This window comes from Loxodonta africana, chromosome 3, assembly GCF_030014295.1.
Source record: "Loxodonta africana isolate mLoxAfr1 chromosome 3, mLoxAfr1.hap2, whole genome shotgun sequence".
Taxonomy (NCBI): Eukaryota; Metazoa; Chordata; class Mammalia; order Proboscidea; family Elephantidae; genus Loxodonta; species Loxodonta africana.
In genome coordinates, this window is record NC_087344.1 from 19,224,922 (window position 1) to 19,238,157 (window position 13,236).

General features: G+C 39.0%; 1 protein-coding gene across 1 annotated transcript; it reads right to left on the minus strand.

Annotated features, from left to right (window-relative positions):
- Positions 1–7,097: 7,097 nt before the first annotated feature.
- On the minus strand, positions 7,098–8,844 carry LOC135230636 (olfactory receptor 7D4-like). Its single transcript, XM_064280575.1, has one exon. The coding sequence runs from the start codon at positions 8,131–8,133 to the stop codon at positions 7,132–7,134; it is 1,002 nt and encodes a 333-aa protein (XP_064136645.1). The 5' UTR covers positions 8,134–8,844; the 3' UTR covers positions 7,098–7,131.
- Positions 8,845–13,236: the final 4,392 nt, after the last annotated feature.

The window sequence follows — 13,236 nt, forward strand, 5'->3', positions numbered from 1 at the left end:
CTTGGCCCCTCAAACCTCACTGCCTGCATCTACCATGCTGGGGCAAGTGTTCTAAAGCTCTGTAGCTCAACCGATAAGTGCATGGAGGCACCCTGCTTTGACAGTAAAATTCAGCTGGAGGATACACAGCTCTCTTGCTCTATGGGTTTTATTTAGCACATACTGTAAAACCATGACAATCATAATATTCTGTATTCCCGACGTGTAGAATACTTGGGTCTAGAAACCAAGGGGTAAAAGTATAAATGACGCAACATAAAATCACTCCCAGTGACACACTTGAGGAGTTTGTGCTTCAGGTTTCCTCCACTCTGGCCTCTTCAGGTTTAGAGGTCTTAATTCATAAAGGGAAAATTCTTCCACTTTACATTCCCACCAGATTTATCTCCACATTTTCACCAATACTGTTATTTTCTCTTTTATTATTTCTTTTACTATCAAAATCATCCTCATGGAAGTGAAGTGGTATCTCAATGTGGTTTGATATGAATTTCTTTAATGACTAATTATGTTGAGCATTTTTCATGTGCTTCTTCACCCTTTGTATATCTCTTGTAAAGAAGTGTCTATTCACATCATTTGCCCAGTTTTTATGACGTATTTGGATATGGTTGTTGAATTGTAAGAGTTTCTTTTATTCTTTTGTTCCCTTTTATATCATTTTGTTATCTTCCACCATAATACTGCTGAACTAGTATATTGGGACAACCCTATGGTACAGCCAGAAATAAACTAACTGTGGAGGCATCACAGTCATGTGAGACTGCCTGGGATGAGTCCTTATTGCACATGTTCATTTGACTTGGTTCATTTTCCTAAGCCAGATTTCCCACTTTGATGTTGAGTCTGTAAGCTAGTAGATATTTATCCTATAACATTAATTATCCCCTTAATTTTTGCCAAAAGGCAAGGGCAAGGATGTCATTTTCTATAATTATCTTTTAGGTCTAGTTGCTTTATAATAATATTCAAGTTCTTTATTTCCTTATTGGCATTTTTGTCTAGATGTTCTAATCATTTTTGAAAGTTGTCTATTGAAGTCACCAACTATTATTAAAGAATTGTCCATTTTCCCTTCAGTTCCATGTTTGCTTCATGTATTTTGTTGCTCTGTTGTTAGGTAGGAATACCTGGTGTAGTAGTGGTTAAGAGCTACAGCTGCTGACCAAAAGCTCAGCAGTTCCAATCCACCAGGTGCTCCTTGGAAACTCTATGGGGTGGTTCTACTTTCCCTAAGGGATGTGCTAATGCTACAAGGGATGTGTTAATGCTATCAACAGCTGTGACTCTCAAAATCCCATTGTGACAAAAATGGAATGTATTTTGGTTAAGCAATCTTTGGCAGATCATGGAAGCAGAATAAGGTCCCTACTTCAAGAAAAAGAATGCAGTCATTAGTAACTTTGCTAATGAAAAACCAAGCAATGTGAATGCTAAAAGCATCCCTTAGAATTTGTTGAGGATAGAAGGTCACTGCAGACCTCCTGGAGCATGACCTAGATGGAGGTAGAAAGACTCCAGATCAGGTTGGTTGAGGAGAGAGTAAGCAGTGTGGAAAAGAAAAAAACAAGTGCAGAACAAATATTTAAAAGTTTGGAGCAATATTCAAAGAGGAATGGGGGTGATGAGTGAGTCTTATTTACATTGAAAGATATGGGAATATGTTTAACTACATTGCAAATTATAAACTTGCATGCAGACATTGGAACATACAGGATAAAGAAGGGATAAGTGATAGTGTAAAATACTAATACATCAGGAAACCCTGATGGCATAGTGGTTAAGTGCAACAGGTGCTAACCAAAGGATCGGCAATTTGAACCTGCCAGGCACTCCTTGGAAACTCTGTGGGGCAGTTGGATCAGGAATGGATTGAATCCAAAAGTCAGGTAGATATTTTCAAGAGACATTCATCGATAAAATAATTGTGTACAATGGTGGCTGATATTGTGATGGATGGCTACAGTGTCCAGTGAGAGCATATGTCTGGTGGGGACACTGTAACTGAGAACTGAAGAATCATGGGTAGGATTCAGCCAAGAGTCATCTCTTTCTAACTCTAGACTAAACAGTAATTTCTCCCTCTATCTGGGCAATTAATTGATTACATTGCCACAAGTGCAGACTGATGAATGCCAAACCATTATATTTGACATCTGAAATGATAGCACCAGTGAGGAATTCTGTGGTCTCCACTAACTCAACCATTCCTAATAATAAGCTGATGTTTTGTTGTTCTTGTTGCTGTTGATAGGTGCCATCGAGTCGGTTCCGACTCATTACCAGCCCTATTCACAGCAGAATGAAACACTCCCAGTACTGAGCCATACTTACAATCGTTGTTATGCTTGAGCTCATTGTTGCAGCCACTGTGTCAATCCACCTCATTGAGGGTCTTCCTCTTTTCCACTGACCCTGTACTCTGCCAAGCATGATGTCCTTCTCCAGAGACTGATCCCTCGTGACAACATGTCCAAAGTATGTAAGACTCAGTCTTGCCATCCTTGCCTCTAAGAAGCACTCTGGCTGCACTTCTTCCAAGACAGATTTGTTTGTTCTCTTGGCAGTCCATGGTATATTCAATATTCTTTGTCAACACCACAATTCAAAGGCGTCAACTCTTCTTCGGTCTTCCTTATTCATTGTTCAACTTTCACATGCATATGATGTGATTGAAAATACCATGGCTTGGGTCAGGAGCACCTTAGTCTTCAGGGTGACATCTTTGTTCTTCAACACTTTGAAGAGGTCTTTGCAGCAGATTTACCCAATGCAATGAGTCTTTTGATTTCTTGCCTGCTGCTTCCATGGCTGTTGATTGCGGATCCAAGTAAAATGAAATCCTTGAAAACTTCAATCTTTTCTCCATTTATCATGATGTTGCTCATTGGTCCAGTTGTGAAGATTTTAGTTTTCTGTGCTTTGAGGTGCAATCCATACTGAAGATTGTGGTCTTTCATCTTCGTCAGTAAGTGCTTCAAGTCCTCTTCACTTTCAGTAAGCAAGGTTGTGTCATCTGCATAACACAGGTTGCTAATGAGTCTTCCTCCAATCCTGATGCCCCGTTCTTCTTCTGGTATTATTTGTCCAGCATACAGATTAAATAGGTATGGTGAAAGACTACAACCCTGACTCACACCTTTCCTGACTTTCAACCAGTAGTATCCCCTTGTTCAGTCCAAACAAACGCCTCTTGATCTATGTAAAGGTTTCTCATAAGCACAATTAAGTGTTCTGGAATTCCCATTCTTCGCAATGTTTTATCCTCCCTTAAATGTTGTGTCTCCTATTTTCCCTGTCTCCTGGAATATTAAGGCCATCAACTCCTGCACCTTTTAGACCAGTGGTTCCCAACTTGGGCTATTTTGCCCCCTAAGGAACAATTGGTAATGCCTGGACACACTTCTGGTTGTCACAAATGAAGAGTAGAGTTCTGGCATGTAGTGATTAGAGGCCAGGGATGGCGCTAAACATCCTACAATGTACAGAATAGTTCTCCACAACAATGAATTATCCAGCCCAAGATGTCAATAGTGCTTAAGTTGAGAAACACTGGTCTAGATTGTTAAACAATAATATTAAAAATATTATCTAAAACATCCCAGCCGTTTTCTATTATTTCACCATGTTATTGAAAATGTTATTTAAAATAAATCTCACAATCTTTCTCTATTCTTTGGTGCTTCTTCTTTTTTTTTTTTTATGGTCCTTTCTGTAATTCTAAAGTTTTTATTGGTTCACTTGTTTGTCTTTTTTCTTCCCCAATGGAATGTAAGCTATATAAGGACAGGATCTATTTTTTCTTCACATCTTTGTTCCCAGCACCTAACACATAGTAGATTCTCAATAAACATTCCTTCTATAAAATGAATGTATCACTTTGATGGCTATGAGGGTGGTGAAGGAGGAAGACTGGTATTCACCAACTAGATGGTAGACAAGAATTACTTTAGGTGAAGGGAAGGACAATGCACGATACAGGGGAAGTCAGCATGACTGGAGTAAACCTAAAGCTAAGGAGTTTCCATAATGCAACGAAACACTTAGAGGGACAGAGTAGCAGGGGCAGGGGTCTGGGGACCATGGTTTCAGGGGACACCTAGTTCAACTGGAATAAAAAGTTTATTAAGAAAAGATTCTGCATCCCACTTTGGTGAGTGGCACCTGGGGTCTTAAAATCTAACAAGCAGCCATCTAAGATGCATCAATTGGTCCCACCCCACCTGGAGCAAAGGAGAATGAACACCAAAGACACAAGGAAAATATGAGCCCAAGAGACAGAAAGGGATACATAAACCAGAAACTCCATCAGCTGGAGACCAGAAGAACGAGAAGATGCCCGGCTACAACCAATGACTGCCCTGACAGGGAACACAACAGAGAGTCACTAATGGAGCAGGAGAAAAGTGGGGTGCAGAACTCAAATTCTAGTAAAAAGGCCAGACTTAATGATCTGATTGAGACTAGAGGGACCCCAGAAGTCATGGCCTCCAGACTCTCTGTAAGCCTGAATCTAAAACCATTCCCGAAGCCAGCTCTTCAGACCAAGATTAGACTGGAGTATAAGACATAAAATGATACCAGTGAGGAGTGTGCTTCTTAGCTCAAGTAGATACATAAGACTAAATTGGCAGCTCCTGTCTGGAGGCGAGAAGAGAAGGCGGAGGGGGACAGAAGCTACACATGGGAAATACAGCGTGGAGAGGAGAAGTGTGCTGTCACATTATAGGGAGAGCAACCAGGGTCACAGAACAATGTGTATATATGTTTTTGTATGAGAAACTGACTTGAACTGTAAACGTTCACTTAAACCACGATAAAAAAGAAAAAAAAAAAAAATGAATGTACCAGTAAATCTCCTGGAAGTCTAAGATTGAAAGAGACTGAAAATAAAACAAATAGGACAGATATTCTCCCTATGGTAATTAAAATTTTACAAATACACTATTTTTTTCCAAATACTACTAGGAAGCAGTCCCAATGATAAGTACACTCAAGGTAACAAGTTGTACAGGGTAAATCTGGAACTCCTGGGGTGTTTTAATAAATTATTCAACATAAAAAATCACAGAGAGGGTGGGCACTCTCCTTATCTACTTGTTTCCTATACAGTTATGGAAAGGAGGTCGTTACTGGAGGAGACTAGGAAAACAATACCAAACATTGCTTTATAAAATATTTATGAAAGATTTTTGATAGGACCTGGAGCACTGCCCAACCCCAATATCATTAGAGATGCCATATATTCAAACAATCTAAGATTGCTCTGACCAAACGGACTCTGTCCGTAATACCTCACTCTCTGAAACTGGATTTGGGTGACGAATGCACAACTAAATAAATTTGCTAAAATCATTGGATTATAGCAATGGGACTATTTCATGGTATGTAAACTGTACCTCAGTAAAGTTGTCCAAACTACATTCAGAAAGTTTTCGATAGAATCATTCAAGGTGAGTTGAAAATATTTACTTTTGTTTACAACAGTTTCTAGTACACATCAGTATGATTATGCTTACTACTTGGAATTAAAATCTTTTTTTTCTCTTTTTTAATACCTCTCTGCCCTCCTCCTCACTTTGTACAAAGTAGATAATAAGCTAACCAATTAAGATTTTTCAGTAAATTATTTCTTTTTTTTTTAGTTTTGTATTGGCCACAAAGACCCCAGTTCCTTTCATGTCTCCCTTAATACCTGTTGGTCTTTATCAACTGTCCTAGTTTTGGTTCCCACAGAAGCAGACACTGAAACAAGGATTCGAGTGCAAACAATTTACTTGAAGGAGCAAGGAATATGTATGGGAGAGTGGAGAAGTGACACAGGAAAGAAAATACATCCAGTAAAGTGTGCATTAAGTCAGCTACCACAGTGAGTGAGCAGAATTTTCAACCTGTGGGGAGATTTTGGAAAATGTGCAAAACCCACATCTAAGAATTACCCCCAAGTAAAGAGGTAAATCCCACACCTCTCAGTGAAGGCTACCCCAGAAATAAATAATTACAGATCACATTTGCTACTATGCATTTGGCAAAGTAGGTTCCAGCTGGTGCTGTCCATAGGCAGTCAGACTGGGGTACAATAGGGATGGTGAGAGGACCCCAGGGAATGTGATAGGAGCATCTACTACTCCACCAATCACTGGCTGGACTCAATTCTACCAATATTGTTCTCAAAAAATGAATATCTGAATGCATTCCACAAGTGTGTAATTACCTTTCCTGATGACACCTCCAGAGAGTCCCAGAAAATTAAACCACTTGAGGGAACAACTCTTATTCCACTGTATTCAATACTACATTGTTTTACTATCTTGGGGAAAAAAAAATATCTAAAAACTGCAATGATGAGACATAAAGGTAAAATAAAATAAAGAATTAGAGAAAGTAAGGAAGAAAGAAAGGGGAAAAGAAGGAAGAAAAGAACCAAGAAAGGACCACAGAGAATGAATCAACATCTCAGGTTATCCAAGGCAGTATATTACTATGAATCATCTGCAAAAACCATCTATCAAATCTAGATTACCACCCTTGAACTTGAAAACCACATCATTGTTCTTATACAAAGTAGGATAGCAAAGTATGGTCGCCAGTTTCAAACCATCCCAATCTCAGACTCTTCTCTGAAAAATGGGGTGAATGAGAATATATCTCAAAGAAATATTGTCATGGTTAAATGAAATCATATGTGTAAAGCAGTAAGGACAGTCCAGATGGGGAAAGCAGTTTGTGATGACTGTTGTATGATTTTGATTTTATTTTGCTCAGGGAAAAACACACACATAACCAAATGAAGGTGAAATGCATCAATGGTTGAGAGATTAACTTTTGGGAAAATCATGTCTGCACTTAACAAGATTAATGATGTCAATCTAAGGTTGGATTTTCTAGGAATGGCTCTAAGAAAGCTGGCCAAAGAAAGAACTTTATGGACAGCACATAGGAAAGAAGAGTCAAAAAAAATTACTAAGTCAAAACAGTACAATAACAAGTAGAAGGCCAATTATAGTTGCTTTGGGATTGGAAGAAACAGTGCATGTCTTCTGAGGAAGAAAAAAAAAATCGGGATATTTAAATTCATGATATTTGGCTCTGGGGACTGTGAAGCCCATTTAGCCCTGAGGCCAGTGGCCATCATCCTGGACAAAAAGCTGCTCTACAGAGGAGCCTTCCCAGGGCTCCCTTCACATCCTTATTCCTTAGGCTGTATATGAAGGGGTTCAGCATGGGCGTGACCACAGTGTACATCACTGAGGCAATAGAGCTTCTCTGGGAAGAATGGGTCACAGCAGAACTGAGGAAAACCCCAAGACCTGTCCCATAGAACAAAGAAACCACGGATAGGTGAGACCCACAGGTGGAAAATGCCTTATACTTGCCCCCAGCAGAGGACATCTTCATTAAGGAGGAGACAATCTGAGAGTAAGACAAGAGGATCCCTGAGAGGGGAAACACACCCAGCGGGGCAGTCAACACATACAAGAAGACATAATTGATGTGGGTATCAGAACAGGCCACTTTGATAATCTGAGTCAGTTCACAGAAAAAATGTGGTATTTCAGTGTCTGTACAGAAGTTCAGCTGTGTGATCAAGACAATATGAAGCAGGGAGACCCAGAAAAAGATGACCCAAGACACCAGAACCAACAAGACACAGAACCGGGGGCTCATGATGACTGTATAGTGCAGGGGGCGACAGATGGCCACAAATCGGTCATAGGCCATCATGGTCAGGAGGAAATTGTCCAGTCCAGCAAAAATCATGAAGAAATACACCTGAATGAGGCATCCTATGTACGAAATGTCTTTGTTCTGTGTCTGGATGTTCACCAGCATCTTTGGGACCGTGGTAGTAACGAAACAGATGTCAACAAAGGACAGGTTGGAGAGGAAGAAGTACATGGGGGTGTGGAGGTGAGGGTCAGAGGTAACCGCCAGTATGATGAGTAGGTTCCCAAGCACAGCGACCAGGTGCATAGACAGGAAGAGTGCAAAGAAGAGGGGCTGAAGTTCAGGATCCTCTGAGAGGCCCAGCAGGAGGAATTCTGAAAATTTTGTTTGGTTTTCTGCTTCCACGTATTTAGTGTGTTGGCTGGAGAAGGTAAGAGCAACATTCAATGAACTGCCAAATGGCATCTCAGCTAGTCATCACCTTTACAGTACCACCTGCATTTTGTTATTGAGTCCTTCCATTGACTGTGACTCTCAGTTACAGGTAGCCCTTTTCATTTTAAACATATATAATTATTCAGACACTTTAATTCAGCAGAAATTTCTCTTTTTAGCTTCTATTCACTGGTTCTAATTATCCTATTTGAATCTATACTCATAAACCAATTTTCAAGCTAATTGGAAACATGTAATGTGAACTCCCAAGTATGATCTCTTCCCTGATAATCTCCATGCCTCATCCATTCTGGTAACTCTATGTTAGTGATTAAAGGTCATCTGAGCTGAAAATCCATGTCTTAAATGTGATCTGTCACATCCAATTGATGTAACAGTTAACTTTTTGTGCCTTATTTTTTTTCTTTTTTTTAAAAATCTGGTTATTGCTATTACCTTCTTTGCAAGGTTTAGAAATGCCTTTGTGAACAGGAGGATCTGTTTTAAAAATAACCCCCGCCCCCCCAAAAAAATCCAAACCCATTGCCGTTGAGTTGATTCTAACAAAAACAACTCTATAAGACAAAGTAGAACTGCCCTACCATGTTTCCAGGTCTGGTATCCTTAAGGAAGAAGACTGCCACATCTTTTTCCTGTGGAGTTGCTGGTAGATTCAAACCGCTTACCTTCTGGTTAACACCAGAGTGTTTAGCCACTGTGGTACCAGGGCTTCTAATTAGTAATAGCTATTATCTTTTTTTTTTTTTTTTTATTATCGACGGCAATGGGCTTGGGCTTGGCTTCTTCATTATCATTATTAATCTGTTCTTTTTATGATAACTATTTTAGATACATAATTCTCCAAAGCTACAGTATAAAGCTGTGATTTCAAAAATGAGGGTTTGAATCGTACTGCCTGGAATAGAATTTTGGCTTTACCAACTTAGTATCTTATGTGACCATGAGAAAATTACTTAATCTCTCTTAACTGCAGATACCACCTTCTCAAATGAGAGTGCTAAATATTCCCGACATAATGAGATCGATGAGTGAATTGAATGAGATGATGCATGTCATTTTTCTAGTGGTGTGCCTGTGATATAGAGCAGGCACTTGATAATTGTGGGCTTCTGTTTTTTTTTTTTTTCACTATCACAATAAACGTGCCTTGCATGTCTATCGATTATCAATAGCTCCTTTAAACTATGGCAGCCATAAAGCAAGGATGGAATTGTGATAAGTATAAACAAAACAGGTCTGTTACCTCTTTTGATCTCCATGCAGCTCTTCCAATTAGTGAAGATCCCTATGGCTCCTTATTGCAGAAACCACCTGCCAAATGGATTCTTCCAAGAAGGGGAAAGGCCAAGTGGACTCTGTAAATAAGAGGAGGAAATAGAAGAGCACACCCATTGAAATGAAATACAAAGTATGTGTGTACTCATGTGTACATGCTCTTGAAGAAGGATGTGTTGCACTAAAATCACTGGAGTTTATTACAAAGTATAGGATGGATAAACTAGATTAAAATATCAAAAACTTCTATACAGCAATTATACCAAAGAGAACTAAAAGTCAAACTTAAGATATGAAAATTTAAACTTAAGTCAAAAAGTCAAACTTAAAAAACCAAAACCAAACCCAGTGCCTTCGAGTTGATTCCAATTCATGGAGACCCTATAGGACAGAGTAGAACTGCCCCATAGAGTTTCCAAGGAGCGCCTGGCAAATTCGAACTGCTGACCCTTTGGTCAGCAGCCTTAGTACTTAACCACTACGCCACCAGGGTTTCCAAACTTAAGTCAAACTTAAGATTTGAAAATTTCCAAAAAAGAAAAATAGTATTATTCATGCATAAAATATGGAAATTAATTAAAAAGAGAAAAAGAAATTGTGGGTATATAATTTAGTCTGGGTCTATGAGTAAAAAAAAAAAATTTTTTTCTTTTTTTCCTATGAGTAGGAAAGATTTTCTCTGAAATAGGATTCTTTGAATTGACAGAGGAAGAATAGGTAATTGTTATTCATAGGAAGTAAGAAAAGGGAAAGCACAATAGACTGAGAGAATAGAAGGTTAAGTCCCTGAGGGGCAGTGAGCTTGGTAACGGAAGGGATTTGAGAGACCAGTGAGATGAAGAACAGAGAATGACAGATAGGAAGGACTGAGCTTATGACTCCCACAAATAGAGCATGCAGAACTACTCATTGATGTGTCTCTTACATGGGTACTTTTATGTTTACTTGTGTGTCAGAGGTTGTGACTTTGTTTTCTCACCATTCCCTTAACCCAATATAGAATGGCTGTTTTTAAACCACAGCCAACAGGATAATCTCTATTAAAACACTAAAATATTTGTGCTAAATTCATGAATAAGCCAAGGAAATCTAATTCCACTTTAGTCATTCTCCTGTATCACTTAAGATGAGAAATGAAATAAGTCTGAGTATTAAAACCTCAAAAATAATTTTACTATTTACAGATGATATTGAGGACACTGAGGAGAAATAACATAAAAATAGAACTTTTAAGTGCTATCAGTAAGTTGGCAATGTATTCAACAAATATTTAAAAATCAGTAAATTTCCATTTGGAGGAAAAATGCTTGGGGAATATATAGAAAAACCCAAACACTTTAGGAACAAAACAATACTTCCCTTATAGTAGATTTTCTTTGAACAGGTAATAGATAAATTACAGCAATCTTTAATTTATAGAAGAGAGAAGAGAAGTGATGTTTGATGAGAGAGATAAGATAAAATGTCATAACTGGTTGAGTCAGAGTTTCTTTGGAAAAATTACCCATTCAAGAAATGGCCATTTCCCTTCGGGGGTCTTAAATGCTAGCAAGCAGCCATCTAAGATGCACCAATTGTTCTCAACCCACCTGGAGCAAAGGAGAATGAAGACCACCAAAGACACAAGGTAATTATAAGCCCAAGAGACAGAAAGGGCCACAAACACCAGAGCTTATATCAGCCTCAGACCGGAAGAACTAGATGGTGCCTGGCTACAACCAATGACTGTCCTGACAGGGAACACAACAGAAAGCCCTTAGGAGCAGGGGAGCAATGAGATGCAGACCTCAAATTTTCACAAAAAGACCAGACTTAATGGTCTGACTGGACTAGAAGGACGCCAGAGGTCATGGTCCCCAAACCTTCTGTTAGCCCAAGACAGGAACCATTCCCAAAGCCAACTCTTCAGACAGGGATTGGACTGGGCTGTAGGATAGAAAATGCTACTGGTGAAGAGTGAGCTTCTTAGATCAAGTAGACACATGAGACTATGTGGGCAACTCCTGTCTGGAGGGGAGATGAGAGGGCGGGGGAGGGTCAGAAACTGGCCGAATGGACATGAAAATAGAGTGGAGGGAAAGAGTGCACTGTCTTATTAGGGGGAGAGCAACTAGGATTATATAGCAAGGGTGTATATAAATTTTTGTATGAGAGACTGAATCGATTTGTAAACTTTCACTTAAAGCACAATAAAAATTAAAAAAAAATTCTACATAAACAAATTGAAAGAGCCCTTGAACCAGACAAAATTCAGGACACCCAGTTAAGCTTCAGATAAACAATGAATATTATTTTAGTATAAATATTACATGTGACATGCAATATTGCATGGGACATAGTTATATTAAAAATAAAAAGTATTATCTGAAATTCATATTTAAATGGGTGTCCTGTATTCTTATTCAATGAATTTAGCAATCCCTACCCTGAGCATATGGCAGAAAATTAATATCAAGAATGCTTATCTGAATTATATGAACTCTCTAGACATGAGAATGTCGGAGAAAGCTATCAGAAGGCTAGAATCTTCTTGGAGACCATGTGTCAATATTCATGTTGGGGAGGAAGTTCCTTGATTCCCACTCCATCTCTGGGACCATGTTATTCTTCTAGCTGCTGTACCCTGAGGAGTCCCCCTAGGTCAATAAAAATGAATGACATTGCGTATTTCCCCCTTTGCACAAGTAAGTGTTGATCATCTATCATCTTTCCCTTTTCTCCCAGTGCTTCTTAGTAACAACCTCAGTTGCTAATGTCAAAAAGGAACAAAAAAGATTCTCTTGTCATAAAAGTTCTTCTAACACTTTTTTTGTTATACACTGTGGTGCCATAGCTAGCTGAAAAAGGAATCTTTCAAACCATCAAGGGAGGAAGGAAGGGCTGTTGCAAACTCAAAATTACAAAAAAACAGAAAAAATGTTAAAGCTGCAACTGATCCCATTCTAGCACTTTCAACAGTTTCTTTCCTCTTTCAGAATTTTGACAGTTTAACTTTTAAGAAAAATTGGGGACAGAAGTAGACAAAAGATAATAGACTAATAAAGTCTATAGCTACAAAAAAAAAAAAAAGAAAGAAAGAAATGGCCATTTCCAACTCTTCTTGGAAAGAGGTTCTAGATTACAGAAAGACAAAGAAGAAACAGAATGAGAGCTGGAAAAGACTGGCTACAGCGGAAAGTAAAGTGCATTCAAGGGACAGGGAGCTCACATTCCTAAGCAAATATGGAAGGTTTCAGTATCCTTACCAGAGAGATGAGGCCCAGTACATACTTTTGTTCCTCTTGTCCTTCTTACTCCACCAGCCCTGAAGGGAACACACTAACTCTTTCTAATGGTGTCACTGAACCAGTTTCTCTTCTCCATTGTCTGTCTCTGACAAGCCAAATTTGGTTTTCACCAAGGCTGGGGTCAAATATTTACATGGTGAGGGACAATGACGAGATGTTTAGAGTTTGCTGAGTCTCCTGGGTTGACTCTCAGAGGTCTTCATTAAAAAAATTGTCCTATTCTCCCCTTACTCTCTAAATAATTCACCTCCCAGGGGTACAAAAAAATAAAAACCCATTGCCTTCAAGTCGATTCCAACTCCTAGCGACCTTATAGGACAGAGTGGTGTTGCCCGAGAGGGTTTCCAAGGAGCAGTTGGTGGATTCGCCCTTTGGGTTAGCAGCCAATGTCAAAAACAAACAAACATTTTTCTGCCAATTTTGTCTCTTTGTAGACAGCAATGGGGGGAGGGGCGGGGAGGGGTTTCTGAGATGGATTTTTTCCTCCAAGGAGAAATTCTTCTGTTTTTAGTTTCATTTTAAAGTAACAAGCTGTCCTTTAAGGAAAGTT